Source organism: Ursus americanus, chromosome 3 (assembly GCF_024610735.1).
Source record: "Ursus americanus isolate L20-20 chromosome 3, mUrsAme1.1.p, whole genome shotgun sequence".
NCBI classification, from domain to species: Eukaryota; Metazoa; Chordata; class Mammalia; order Carnivora; family Ursidae; genus Ursus; species Ursus americanus.
Window position 1 is genome coordinate 12,760,730 of NC_142129.1, and position 14,688 is coordinate 12,775,417.

Here is a 14,688-nt window from a genome sequence, read left to right on the forward strand (position 1 = left end):
ATAAATGTCTGCAGTATAAACAAATGAACTGGAATCAAGATGAGCCAGAATCAAAATGATGTGAGACATTTATTTATGCCTAGAATACCCAGCAGCATCTGGCAGCCAACAGGAACCCATCCCTTTTTCAAAGAGATCTGCTAGATGGGCAGTAAGCGTACAAACCTGAGCAACCAAAAAAAGTTCAGAAATCTCCCTCTCTGGCTGTAAGTACCCTACTTAGCAACACATGGGTATCGAGGCTAGCCAGAACACACAGAGAAACTCTACTCATGAGCTTCTGAAAAAATATTTTTCAGAGTTAACCTGGAAATACTGCTCTGGTCATCTGGCCAGCTCCACCAAGTTGCACTGACAATTTCATTATAGGGAGATCAACAAAATGTATTCACTCGGCAAACTCATATGTGCAGGAAAAAAACAAAGTTCTTAATTTTGTCTAAAGGTAATATAGTTTTTCTCCTGAGCCCCTATCTGCTGGTTGGGGGTAAGTGTTTAATTCAATGAGATAATGAATGTCTTCAGAAAAACTTTCAGTCTCTTTAGATTTAAAATTTTAAATCTGAGACATCGTCCCCATGCTATGCTTCTCCCCTTTAATTAGGGTCCGGGTGTACGGGGAGAGGGGTGGAGATTAATGCTAACTCGTGGTGTCAGAGAAATGTCATGTCCTCTCTCTCCCTCGGTGTCCTTGTCTCCTCAGGCTTCCAAGGAAAGGTCCTTGTACCTTGGGTGCTGCTTGCCCCACCTGCATTCGGGGCTGAGTCGGTGCCTGTGTTTTGCTCCCACTGACCACACCTGGGAGCTTTGAAGTAGTTCTCAAAGAGAGGGGAAATCTGGACTCTCACCTGCCCTCCCTCTTCTGTCTCCCTCTTCTTCCTCCAGCCTTCCCCAGGGGACCCGAAGAAGCAGGCTTTCACTTAGATCATGTCCTCTTATACCACCAGCAACAACTCCACGGATACACTGTCATAAGACTAGAACTCCATGAGGCACATTCTCCGGGCTCAACCCCTGATAAGCTAAAATGCTAGTAGCTGATTTTTGTTGTGTAGTTACTAAGCTTTAGTTGCTAAAATAATTTACATGCATTGTCTTACTTAATCCTCACACCGATCCTATGAGATATTTTATAGAATTACCTATTTTATAGTGAAGGGAACTGAAGTCCAAGGAGGTTTAGTAATTTGCCAAAGATCATGCATCTAATAAGTGATGAGGTCTGGATCTGAATCCAATGTGTTAGGCTCCAGAAATAACACTCTTAGCCCCTATACCATACATTTTTCTAGTCCAGCAAAATGTAGAAACACCAGAAAATAACACAACTGTCATCAGCAGTTGTTGGAGTTTTGAGGTTATTTTTGTTTTCTTAAAACAGAACTTCTTGCAGGATATCGACAGAATATCAGACTTTGTCTTCCACATATCCCAAGGCAAGAAAATCACAACACAACTTCAAGATCTAGACAGCTCTGTTCATCAACTGTTGGGAAATATCAGGGATATTATTTAAGGCAAAGGGCATTGGCAGACACTGAAACTGTTTGAGGAAAGTTGGAATGGCTTTGGTTTTTTTTTTTTTTTCAGTTTTGTTGTTTATTTATTGTCATTTATGATCCTTCTACACCCAAACTGCAGCTCAATCGCATCAACAATCAGGATCTGTGAACTTGGCCCAAGAGTTCAGAGAACACTAAAAATGAGAAGTAGGGGCCTCTGATGGAAAACTGGACGGTCTCATGAGCTACTGTCATAAGTTGCTGTTGATTCATGTGTTAATACACCGAAAGCAATTTACAAGTGATGCACTGAAAAACACATGTATTTGAGAGAGGCGGCCTTGGGAACACAACAAGCTTGGAATTGGACTCCAAATGCACGGACAATTCTCATCCCCATACTTAGACCCAAGGAACCTGATCACAGTGGGGGAAAGCCATGCCCTGGTCCCTTGTTCATGAAACAACTGGATTTGAGAGTCTTAAGGGATTTTAGTAACTAAAACTAATTCATTGAAATAAAACAAACAAGATGGCCTTTCAGGGTTCCTCAAAACAGGGCCTGAGGTATTAGGTAATTCTTCCCCAGTTACTGGGACTCACTGAAGAGCTGCTGGGGGCACCTGGGTGGCTCAGTCAGTCAAGCATCTGCCTTCAGCCCAGATCATGATTCCAGGGTCCTGGGATTGAGCCTCAAGTTGCTTTTCTCTCTCCCTCTGCCCCTCCCCCTACTCGTGCTCTCTCTCTCTCCCTCTCTCTCTCAAATAAATATATAAAATCTTGGGAAAAAAAAAAAAACAGAGCTGGCAGATTAGGTACTCCCCCTCTAATTAGAAGACCAGGTCCTCTCCAAAATAGCCAGAACTTCCCAGCATTGTGCCTCTAGCAACAGATAAGACTCCTTTCCTCAGCAACTCACCCACCACCCAGACTCATGTCCCCACTCTCACCCCTCACTTTGATTAATGGCAGTCCACAGACACCTGATGTCATATAACAGAGTCTGATATTTTCCTGGAGCCACCTCCAAATTTCTCCAAAGAAGAACCAGGAGCAGTTGGGGATGCCGCACATATGAATCTGATTTCATTTACTCTCGGGGAAGGTAATCTGCACTCAGCCAATTGGACAACCACAACACGCTTCCACTCAGAATTCTGTTTCCACCCACACTCCAGTGAAACGACTAATAGTCGTAACTTCAGCCTGTTCACTGCACCGTATCTGAATCTGTTAGGTTAGGGTAAGATTTAATGGAGCCACAGTGGGAACAGAAGGGAGGGATTCTTCAGAAGTGAGCCAAAGGCACCAAGAACCAAAAAGCAGCTAAGCCAAAATCTCCAGGAAGATGTTACATTCAATTAAAAGAGAGAAAAGCCCCCACACCTAAACTAGAAGGCAGAATCCGGAATTCAGATTAAGGACTAAAGAACCGGAAGGTCAGAGCTAAACAGAGAAGTCGTCAAAGTGACAGAAAGCAGCAGCAAGTGTTCAAGAGTGGGTGACAATGAATTCAAGAGTGGGGATCTGGGTTAAACAAAGCAGATGCCAATCAAGACAGCATCGATTTCCATAGTTCAAAGTCCCTGTGCTGGAAAGCAGCACAGATTTTCATTAATTACAAAAGTACCCATTTCAGAATCCCTATATTTTAGTGAATTATGAATGAATATTAAACAATTATTTTAAGTTTCAACAGATACCTTTCTGAAAGAGAACTTTGTTAGAATTAGGAGTTTTCCTAGCAGCTTCAAGAAGCAGGTATCAATTTGAAAACAGTGCAGGCCAAAAGACATTTATTCCTGTAACTTTAAATAATGAATACATAAATCCCAGAACAGTCCCCGAATTCATTTCTGGTTACATATGACCCAATGCCAAGTAGTATGGTGATCCTTAAGGCTATGTCAAAATCTCACTCATTCCACAAAATAACAATAACAGCAATAGTTATTGTTTACTCCACCTGGGACTCTAAGCACTTTTCTTTTTTTCTTTTTCTTTTTTTTATAATTTTTATTTTGTTATATTAGTCACCATACAGTACATCCCCAGTACTCCTCTGGTAACTCACTCACTCCTTCCAGCAACCCTAACAGCAACATACTATGACTAGTCCCATTTTACAAATGAAGAAGGTGAAATAGAGAGAAGTGAAGAAACTTCCCCAAAGTCACCCAGCTCACAGGGGTCGGGGCTGGGGCTAGAACCCAGGTTGTCTGCCTTCAGGGCCGATTCATAGCCACCACACTCTACACCTGACAGCCCCATTAGCGACAGAAAGCTGGATTCAGATTTGCCACAGGACCTAACTATACACACTCATGAGTCAGAATTCTTCATGATCGTAAGTAATAACATTCTCATTGACTTCTTGACACTGTTCAGTGATAGGAAATAAATCGATGCCTGTGTAACTTATTAAAAAAATGTACTGAACTTATAAACACTGCTTATTTTATTTTTTTATAAAACTCTCAAGTTTCCAAAACCCATATACATATTGGTTAGTTTAAAAAGAAAAAAACTGCTTAGACCTTTGCCCGATCTAAAAAATAAAAAAATTACTTGGCAATTTACTTCAGCCAAATGATAAAGGAATGCCAGGACTACAGAAGTAAAATGACCACCACCAGACTGGACAGGAGCCTAACAGCCAAGGGTCTTGATTCTCATTCCATCGCTTTTGTCCTCACACAGTGGATGTGTGGAAACTTGTCTCCTGTGGGAACTGCTCCTGCTGCACACTTCACTGTTAGTCACGATACGAGCTTCGCCAAGCGAGGGCTTTACACAGTACGCTGGGCCACGTGGCCTCCTGAGTCTCAGGGACCCTGTGAGGTCAGTGTCACAGTCCGCATTTTAAAATGAGGGAAGACAGGATCAGAAACTAAATGAAAGTAATTCACCAAAGGCCAAAAGTCTTGGAAATGGACAGAACTAGAATTTAAACCCGAGTCTGAGGAACTGCAAAGCTCTTGCTCTTTCCCTTAGGCCCCACTACACTGTTTTATTTACATCAGCTCACCACTATCAGTATAAACGTGAAGTTAAAGCTAGGAACCAGCTCATTACGTGGATAGCTACTAAAACACAACTGCACATCTATACAGTGAGAGTGTTCTTACTATATTGACATTTTCCAGAGACCGTTTCCCTCGCTCCAAAACAACCATACAAAAAAGAAGCCATGAGACGCGTCCCCAGTGGGCCAAGCAATGCAGTCGGGTCTCTGTCCTACTCATGTCACAGAACTGGTGCCATGGAAGGTCAGGAAGAACCCTTAGTCTTCAGCCAGACCGAAGGACTCCCAGGCTCCCACCTGTGCTCTTGGTCACTCTATGGGGCAAAAGGTCCCTTGAACCCAGGCTTCAGATGGCCAGGCTCACACCACAGCATCTCCACAAACGTCTGCTTCAGCTTGTTGTTTCCCAGAATGAGAATGAATGAGTGGCTAGCAGGATAAAACATTGTAACTACTTCTCCGATTATATTAACCATCTCGGTTCCTGGGATGAAATAACTGGATGTTGTAATCAAAAAGGCCAGAAAGTAAAGCAGGAAGAGAAAGAGGAAAGAGATGATGATTTTGATGGCTTTCTGGTGGGCCTCAGTGCTTGGATCTCTGGAGCTGATGCCGCTTTGCTGCAGCTGCTGCATGTGTCTCCCCAGGGACAGGATGAGCAGAAAGTAGGCGGCCAGAGACACAATTAGCGGAGGGAGGTTCCACAGAGTCCCAAGAACATGGATCACTTTGTATTCATTTCTTTTCTTTCTAAAGTGCCCAGTCACATTCCCTGTGCCATCGATCCCACTGAGAACAGAATAGATCTTAAATTCCTGGATCAGAGACATGGCACTGACACACGATAAGAACAGGGCACCCAAAATCATGTGTACGACCACCCTGGAAACTCTCCACTTGAGCCAGAGGAATGTAGGATGGGAGAAACTGGCGATTTTCAGGCAGTAGAGGACACTGAGACAGGTGGCGAGCCAAATGCTCAGGTGGTTTGTAAATGTCCAGAAAATATCAATAATTTGCATCACTATCCCTTCATCATGTACTTTGGAAGAGAACACCATTAAAACACCATCAACCAAGAGAATCCACAGCAGAACGATCCTGGAGAGAGCCAGGTTAGTGATGATGAAGTCAGACAAAGAGACTGTCTTGTTCTTGAACCAGCTGCTGCCATTGACCAACACTATGAAACCATTCCCCAGCATCCCCAGAATGAACTCAGTGGCAGACAGAACCAGGAATATGCATTTCTCCAGCCCCGGCATGTCAGCTACCAGGCAGACGTGACCTTGTTCTTTCTGTTGATGTACAATCTCCTTGCTGACTTGATACTCCTGTGAATCTGTCACTTCTACCTGCTGCTTCCCTGTACCTGTCTCTTGTCTCTGCCCAATTTAGTCTGTTGTAGAGCACAGTTTAGTGAACCCTCCCCGGATCTTTCCGATTAGTCTGTCCTCTTCCCAGATGAGATGGACGGTCACATTCCATCTATGATCGAAACTCAGCAGCTCTTTGCCAAAATGCAAATGGAGTAGTATCCGATGTCACACAAAGAAGGAAGAGATCTGACTCACAAAGAAGGTGAGGATTTGCACTCGATTCCAAAGGGAGGAAGGTCTGAGCCATGCAGGACAGAAAGATACATCACCAGAAGAGTCATAGAGAACCACTCTGAAGAGTGAGAAGTCTTCTTCCTGGGAGGAGGACTCAGGGACACACACAGAAAGGGGGAGATCAGAATTCCACCAGGAGGCACTATCAAAGTCACCCTGGAGGGAGGTTTAAGTGCATGAAACAGAAAGTTCAGTGCCACTGGTCCTGGGTTAGAATTAAAAGGTGTGCCTCTTAAAGTATGCCTTACATGAGGGGGCTCCAAGTTCTTCCCTGCTGAGCCATATCATCAGAAATTCTTAACTACCTGAGTATTTAAATGATAACAATTATGAATTATAGCCTGTAAGCTATTCAAAGTGCAGATTTTCAGAGTGCATGACACTGTATCAATATGTCAACAGTAGTTCAGGTTGACAGAAACCACACACAGACAATCTCTTCAACCAAAGAAGCCTTATGTATGTGAAACAGTGCCTTACAAATTTTGACCACGGCCAACAGTAATACTTTTTATATGGTTTTATACATATCACCTTATATACATATTATACTGGGAACACAAAGGAGTCACAAAACAATTATTTCCCCTTTCTGGATGTGTGGCAGTCTGATATTTTCTATCCTGTTTTATTTCTTTCAATGCTGCTTGCATATCACAAACTTGATTTTACAACCTACAAATGAGTTGTGATAAATACAGTTTGAAAACACTGATCTGAAGGATGGAGAGAGAAATCAACACCATCAAGATACACAGCAGAGAGTTTAGCAACACTATCCAAATAAAGGAGGGATATACTTTCAGGACCTCACACAGTAGCAGATGACAAAGCTGTGCAAACAATACATAGTCTCTTCTGGATACACGCCAAGGAGCCAGGAGAACCTCATCCGTCTTGGCATTATGTGGTGTACGGTATGATTACAGAGCACTACCAAGAATACTCGGGCATAAACACAGTCCTCCTTAACCACCCGCAGCTTTCTCGGGCTAACTTCACAACCTGGCCAAACGCTCCTGAACTCTGTGCTACAGAATGAGAATAAGGCAGTTCCCAGCTGTCTCTGGGAGTCCTTTAACAGGACCTTAGCCCAGTTGTAGGGCTGATCCCACCACCTATCACTGACGCTGTTCAGTTTTTTCTCATGGCCTCGGTTCTATAGATGCACATTTTTGGTTTTGTAACAGCTTTTACATCCTCTCATAAGAAGAAATAGCTAGTAAGATTCCTCTACCCAGGTATTAGGATTATCCAAGGAGAAGAAACTTTAGAATATATAACATATCAGAATTCATTTCATGTACTACTTATGGCTAATCATACTGTTTTACAAGTCCTATTATTTTTACCCCTTCAAAAATTAGAATGTTTACCTTTTTATAAGTCATTATTGAGCAACTGGGGGTTAACTATAATTTTTCTTTCTCGGTTTTGATTGTTTCCCAGGATGGTGTTTCCATGCATACCACATTGGCTGGTGACCAGAGTTCAATTTCAGAGTTTAAAAGGCATTGTTGGGGGGGAGAGGAGAAGGACGAGGAGGAGGAGGAGGGGGAGGAGGGGAAGAAGGGGAAGAAGGAGAAGGAGAATGAGAAGAAGAAGAAGGCGGCGATGACAACATTGTTGGATATCAGCATTATCATTGCTACTATTCCATCAGGTACCATTGATATGAATTCTAAGCCCACAGTTATACCATTCCCACTTCTTAACATAAACACTACAACTATCATACTATATAACTCATTATCATGGCATTAGTAATGGCTGCTTCCAAAATGTATGTTCACCATCCTCCACTGAAATAGCCACATATATTCAAGTCCAACTCTACAAAATGTGCATCTTTAAACATGGTTTGTTAGGGATCAATGCCAGAGCCATGGTACCGGATCCTTGGATCTTTTCTTCCAGGCTGCAGACATCTAGAAAGACTACTGAGAGATCACGCTCTTGCTCTCAACCATTCTTCTGAGTCAAAGACCAAAGGAAGTGTATCAGTCAGGGCATCCCCAGGAAACAACTGGCACAGACTGATTCCAGAAGGGTGTTAAAGCGGAATTATTTACAAAAGTGTGGACAGAGGATGGGGAAACCACAAACAGCTAGTGGAGTGCCCCAGGGCTCAGAACAGTGGGCACCACATTGCCACACCATTCTGAGAAACAGAGGGCTCTGTGGAAAGGACCTGCTGATAGTCACTGAGATTTCTCACTTGGGAGACCCCAAAGAGAGTGCGCTGAGAGAATCAACCTCAAAACACAGGCCACAGACTAACAAGACACTACACTATCATCTTCCTCCCCTTCATTATTCTGGCGCTTTCTCCACAGGGACTTGGGCATCATGGTTCCAGTCTCTGCATCATTCCTGCTCTGATACTAGAGTGACAACTGTGTTGATAAGCATCAGCAGTACACTCTGACAGCAAGCCAAGTCACAAATAATATCCCTTTCTATCAGCTGAGGTTCACTAATCTGCAGAATACCGAAGGAATCAGCACAGCCGGGTGTATACAGCAGAGAGATCGATAAGTGGAGTGCAGGCTTCTGGGTCCCTTAAAATCCTCACCTGGAGAGTGCACAATGGCAAGCTGTAAGTCTGAGTAAGTGAGCATCTCATCAGAAGGCCCACCCTCGAACCATATGTGCATGTATACATTCTCTATGTGGCTAATCTGGATGAGCGCATTTTGCCAACCTTAGTCTTACACTGCATACAACACACTACAGAATACTGTAGCATATGGCCCACTCCAAAGGAACACAGGCCTCATTTATCACCTTCAGTTTTATCCTCCAAACTGATAAAACTTTGTTTTATGAAAACAGAACAAGAGTCTATTATCCAGATGCTCTCAATATCAAGCTACCATCCTAACACACCAGCTGCAGACTCTATCCTGTCATAATGTTACCCAAAAATGTTCATCCAGTCTTTTCCTACCAGACACTGGGGATATGGACATTCCTCCAGAATTTCTCTGCTCCTACACACACCCTTGCTGAGTGGGCTAAGTATACAAGGCCCTGACCACCATTGACCAGAGCCATTGCGTGCAGCGAGCAACCAGAAAGAAGGTAATGTGCCCTTCCAGGACAAGGAGCAGGCTTGTTTACTGTTTGCTATAAAAGCAGCGAGTGCTCCAGGCTCAGTGTATGTCTCCAAAATGAAATCCATCTGGGCCCTGTGCACTGCCCCTGCGGACTCACAGGACAAAGGGAACTCATACCAACATGCTGGTGTTCGCGCTGCTTGCTGTGCTGCCAATGATATGATCACTTTTCTCTGATCCAGAGGTTTCATGTCTTCTGCCAGCTTCCACGGAACACTGACAGGCTCACTTACTAGCTTGTCAACAGGGTAAGATCAAACCCCAAATCCACTGCCAACCTCAATTTGATCACCACTGCTTTCAACAGCCTATTCTAGTTATTTTCTTATTTTTCTCCCTCAAACCCATAACCCCTGCCTATACTCTCCTCTATACTGTGGGGTCTGGGACTCTACAAACCATTTCCCAGATGCCCTTTCCAGATGCCTTGCTGTTGGTATCTGCCAATATGAAAACTAGCAGAGAAGGAAGGAGAAAGAAAAATCCTGCTTCTCACTCTGACAGGGTGTCACTTGGTGGCAGTTCCTTTGATTAGGGAAAGATGATTGTAGACTCCAGGAACCTGGATAAAACCGTCGATACAGTGTTGCCTGCATGGCCAAGGCAAAGCCTCTTCAGCACACCAGAAACAACTATAATCACTTTCCCAGCAATGCAGCAACAGCCGCAGGCTCATAAGGCTTCAGCCCAGGGATGGCATCAGTTTCTGTTCTCTGGGCACAATGCCTTCTTTTTCTGCTGTGGCAGTACCCTTCCTTCTCCCTTTTCCTCTTCACATACTTTTGTAAACAATCCCTTACATTAAATTCTCTCTGTCTGAAATACCTATACTGGATTCCACTTTCCTGACTGGACTATGAATGACACACAGTCCTTCCATGTACTTTTGGCTTGAAGTTTTATCGCCTAATTTGAGAAAAGATATAACACACAACTCTGTTTTGCATTCTCTTTGGGGTTCTGGGGATTATTTTCAAGAGGAAAAAGAAACTCATTCAACCTATAATGCCATTTTCATACTGCAACTCCTGCCAGTAAGTTTTTAATACATATTATTTTCATTATGTTGAATCATCCTACGTTGACCAGTTCAAAATGCACATCTTCACACCATACCACTCTTCTCAGCTCTATACTCCCATACCCACCTACCTAAATTCTTTACTTGGCTCTATCACAGACATCTGAAATGTAACATGTCCAAAACAAATCTCTCAATTTATTCTCATTTTAAAAGAACTATCTCTTACCCCAATCTTCCCTATTTCAGCAAATGGCAACATCATCCATCCAGTTGCTCAAATCAAACACCGCCTAAGAATTAACTTGATTCTTTCTTTCCTATAAACCCACATCGACTTATTGATGACTTCTCCATCTTAATCTCAAAATGTATCCTGAACTTTCCATTTTCACTGCCTCCATCCTGGTGCAAGTTACCATGATCTCTCCTCTGAACTACTCAATGGCTGCCTAACTCATTCTCCACTTCTCCTTTTTTTCTGTAACAGATTCTCCATATAGCCACAAGAATGATCATAAAATGTGTTTTAGATCATTTCACTTCACTGCATAAAATACTTCAATGGCCTTGCGGTGCAACTACAACAAAATGTAAACTCCTTATACTATATACTGAGAATCTTTTCTGCATGTCCTCTTGCATGCATCAGGATTCAAGATAAATTTTACTATATCATATAGTCTGAGTTGAGGAACAGGTTTTATTGGAGTAAGAGAAAACTCATATCAATAACAGAAATAAAAGCGTGGCTCCTCTTCATCCTCCTACGATTATACACCCAGGGGGACCAGAGCACTGTCTGGTTAGCAGTGCACTTCTGTATGCCAGTGCAAATGCTTCACCCTCCCTACTGCTCTCACTTCTTGTAATAAAAGTGTGAAAGCAACTTCATCAGTAGCAAAACAGTCTCTGGTGCCAGAAAATCTGGATTTGGGAAGCCAGCTATTACAGGAGTTGTCTAAGAAGATGTCCAACACCTTGGAACACACAGGACATTATAGTTCCCACTGGCATTAAAGTCAACAGTTCTGTGGTAACTGAGCTTATGTGAAGCACTTTCTGGTGGGAGAAGTGAAAGAAACCCTCTTTTCCCAGCTAGCTTGTTCTCCAGACGACCTAGTTTGAACTAGGGTTATTCTTGGACAATTTTTCTCATTGCGATATAAATCTCCTACAAAAAGAATGATCAGGGGCACCTGGGTGGCTCAGTCGGTTAAGCATCTGGCTTCGGCTCAGGTGATGATCCCAGGGTCCTGGGATTGAGCCCCACTCTGGGCTCCTGCTCAGCAGAGAGCCTGCTTTTCCCTCTCCCTCTACCTTTCCCCCGCTTGTTCTCTCTGGCTCTATGTCTCTGTCAAATAAATAAAATCTTTTAAAAAAATGGTATTTCTAAATCATGTTATGTCTCTATCAAGCCAAGTAATTACTAATAATGCCCCACTTCAGTGTTTTACTCACTAAACTCCCAGGCCTTAGGCTCAGACCTTAGCACATAGCAAAACCTCAATAAATATATGCTGAATAATTTTATTTTTTTAAAGATTTATTTATTTGAGAGTGCATGCATGGGGAGGGGAGACAATCTCAAGCAGATTTCCTCCTGAGCGTGGAGCCCAAGGCAAGGTGGGGCTCCATTTCACGACCCAGAGATCAAGACCTGAGCCAAAATCGAGTCAGATGCTTAGTGGACTGAGCTACCCAAATGCCCCGAAGAAACAAATTTTCTAAAGGAAGCTTGATTTTTGTTTTTAGCCCAAGTTTCAGATTCATGTTTTAACTGATATTGACTCAATATTATGTTTCTAAAAATATTGTTTCTGGAATGGGTGTAATCCATTTACACAACTGTATGCCACTGTGTGAACATTTATTTATCCATTCTCTGTTGATGAATATTTGGGTAGTTTCCTTTGGGTTGTTGGTTGTACCATTATGTACATTATAGCTAACATTCTCGGACATTTTTCTTAGGCCCTGTGGGCAAGAGCTTCCTATAGGGTGTACCTTAAAGATAACTAGATGAAATTTCAACATCACCAGTTAATGCCAAAATGTTTTCTCAAAAGGAAGGGCCAATTTACACTCGCCCCACCAGTGCATAAGTTTCTACTGGTATACAACATCCTCCTTCATACTTTGTTCTATCAAATGTGTTGGAATTTGCTAGTGGAGGGCTTAAAATGAAACCTCATTGCAGTTTCTGCTTTGCATTTCCTTATCAATGAAGTCAACCACTTTTTCATAGATCAATGGATCATTTGTATTTCACAGTCTCTATATCTTTGCTCATTTTTCTACTAAGCTCGTTTTCTTTTTTGCTCCGTAGGCCTTCATATATTCTAGATTGTATTTTTATTCCTCTGTAATCCTTTATATATTCTAGACTGTATTTCAGTTATACTATTGCAAATATCTTCTCTCCCAGTTTGTGACTTGTCATTTTGCTTTCTTTATGCTGACTTTCGACAAAGGTTATTTTTAAGTTAAACATATCCATCTTTTCTGTATTTACACTTGTTTAAAAAAGAAACTTCCACGCCACCAGATCATAAAGGCATTTTCTATTTTCTTCCAAAATTGTCATCGCTTTGCCTTTCACAAGTCTTTAAACAACCAAGAACTGATCTTCACGTAAGATGTAAGGTAGAGATGTGATTTCATTTTTTTCTGTATGAATAACAAATCTCCCTGGCATACTTTATTGAAAAAATATTTTACCCACTTATTTATGCCACTTTTATCATTTATCATGTCCACCTATACATGGTCTGCTTCTGGGTTCTCTATTCTATACCATTGTTTTGTTTATTCCTGCATCCATAGTACAGTTCTTTTATCAGTATAGCTTTAGTAAAAAAAAAAAAAAAAAGTCTTGCCAACTGGCAAAGCAAATCCCCTCACTCTTCCTCTTCAGAAGTAAGTTGTCTGATCTTGGACCTTTGCTTATCAATGCATTTTTAGAATTAACTTGTCCGGTTGCCCAAAAAATCTTCTGGGAATTTTTATTTGATCTGTAACATAAATTTGGGGAGGGTTGATATCTTTACATTATCGATGTTTAACAATAAACATCGTTTACCAACATTTAGTCTTTTAATGTATTTCAGTAAGGTTTTGTTCTCTGTAGAAACCACGCACTTGGAAGACTCCTTTCACGTTCTGATACGCTTGCAGAACGGCATCCTTGCTGTTGTTTGCATTTGACTTTTGTATACTGATTTCCAGCAACTTTTAATTATTCATCTACAGATTCTTTTCTGGTGTCTGTGTAATCACAGCATGGGTAACTTTCTTCCTTTCCATCTTAATAGTTTTTCTTTCCTTCCCAACTATGCTTGCTAAAGCCTCAGTACAAGTAAGTTATCAAAGTAGTGATGACATCCTTTCCTGCTCAAGAGAAATGCTCTTCTAATTCCAATGTTGTTTGAGCCACACCTTTGACACATACCCTTTGTTTTTATGTCCAAACCACAAAGTCAAGATTAGCATGTCATCAGGCAACTCCCTTTCTTCAATGTGCTGCCTACTTACTGCTCTCATTTCGGCTTAGTTTAGAACTTGTCACTGGGAAAGTCCCTTTCTTCCAACAAGCCCAATGCTACAGACTGAACTGTGTCCACTCAAAATTCACACATAAAAACCCTAATCCCCAGTATGACTGTATTTTGAGATAGGACCTTTAAGATGATAAAGTGAGAAGAGGTCATAACGGTGGGACCCTGACACAACAGGGTTAGTGTCCTCATAAGAGACACCAGAGCGCTCACTCACTCTCTGCCAGCAAAAACAGGAGGTCATGTGAGCACACAGCGAGATGGTGGCCACTTACAAGCTAGGAACACAGGCCTCACAAGAAACCAACCATGCTGGTGCCCTGATCTTGGACTTCCAGCCTCCAGAATTACAAGAAAATGTCTGCTGTTTAAATCACCCAGTCTCTGGTATTTTGTTAAGCCCAAACTAAGATACCCAAGGATACGATAAAAACTACGTCATACTTAGCATCTGGTTATTTTGCAGTGGGACACCTCTGCACTCCAGATTATGTAGTCTGCTATACTGCCACGAGAAGAAGGGTGGTACTTCTGTTCTTAGCTTTAGCACTACTTTATTTAACAAGGAACGGTTAATTAAGGGTCCTCATTAGAGGCTTCAAGCAAAATTAATATCTATTTGCTGAAAAACTACGCTTATATTTACTCTTTTTAAGGCTAATTGCTAAGGTTTTGTGTACAAAGTATGTTCTAGTCCCTCCCCAAATTTAGAATGAGACATAGGTTAAAAGTCTGAAGGACTGTGGTAGTAGAGGTAAGATTTTACTTCTGCGAGCAGTGGAAGGTCTTAGAAGAGAAAGAATTAGAGTAATGAGTTCATTGTGTATATGGAGATAAAGAATGTGTGAATT

General features: G+C 42.0%; 1 protein-coding gene across 1 annotated transcript; it reads right to left on the reverse strand.

Annotated features, from left to right (window-relative positions):
* Positions 1 to 1,567: 1,567 nt before the first annotated feature.
* On the reverse strand, positions 1,568 to 14,604 carry TAS2R3 (taste 2 receptor member 3). Its single transcript, XM_087860777.1, has one exon. The coding sequence runs from the start codon at positions 5,790 to 5,792 to the stop codon at positions 4,842 to 4,844; it is 951 nt and encodes a 316-aa protein (XP_087716903.1). The 5' UTR covers positions 5,793 to 14,604; the 3' UTR covers positions 1,568 to 4,841.
* Between the last annotated feature and the right edge of the window lie 84 nt (positions 14,605 to 14,688).

Excerpts from the sequence above, each read along its gene's own strand:
- TAS2R3 (XM_087860777.1), bottom strand. The coding sequence starts at position 5,792 with ATGCCGGGGCTGGAGAAATGCATATTCCTGGTTCTGTCTGCCACTGAG.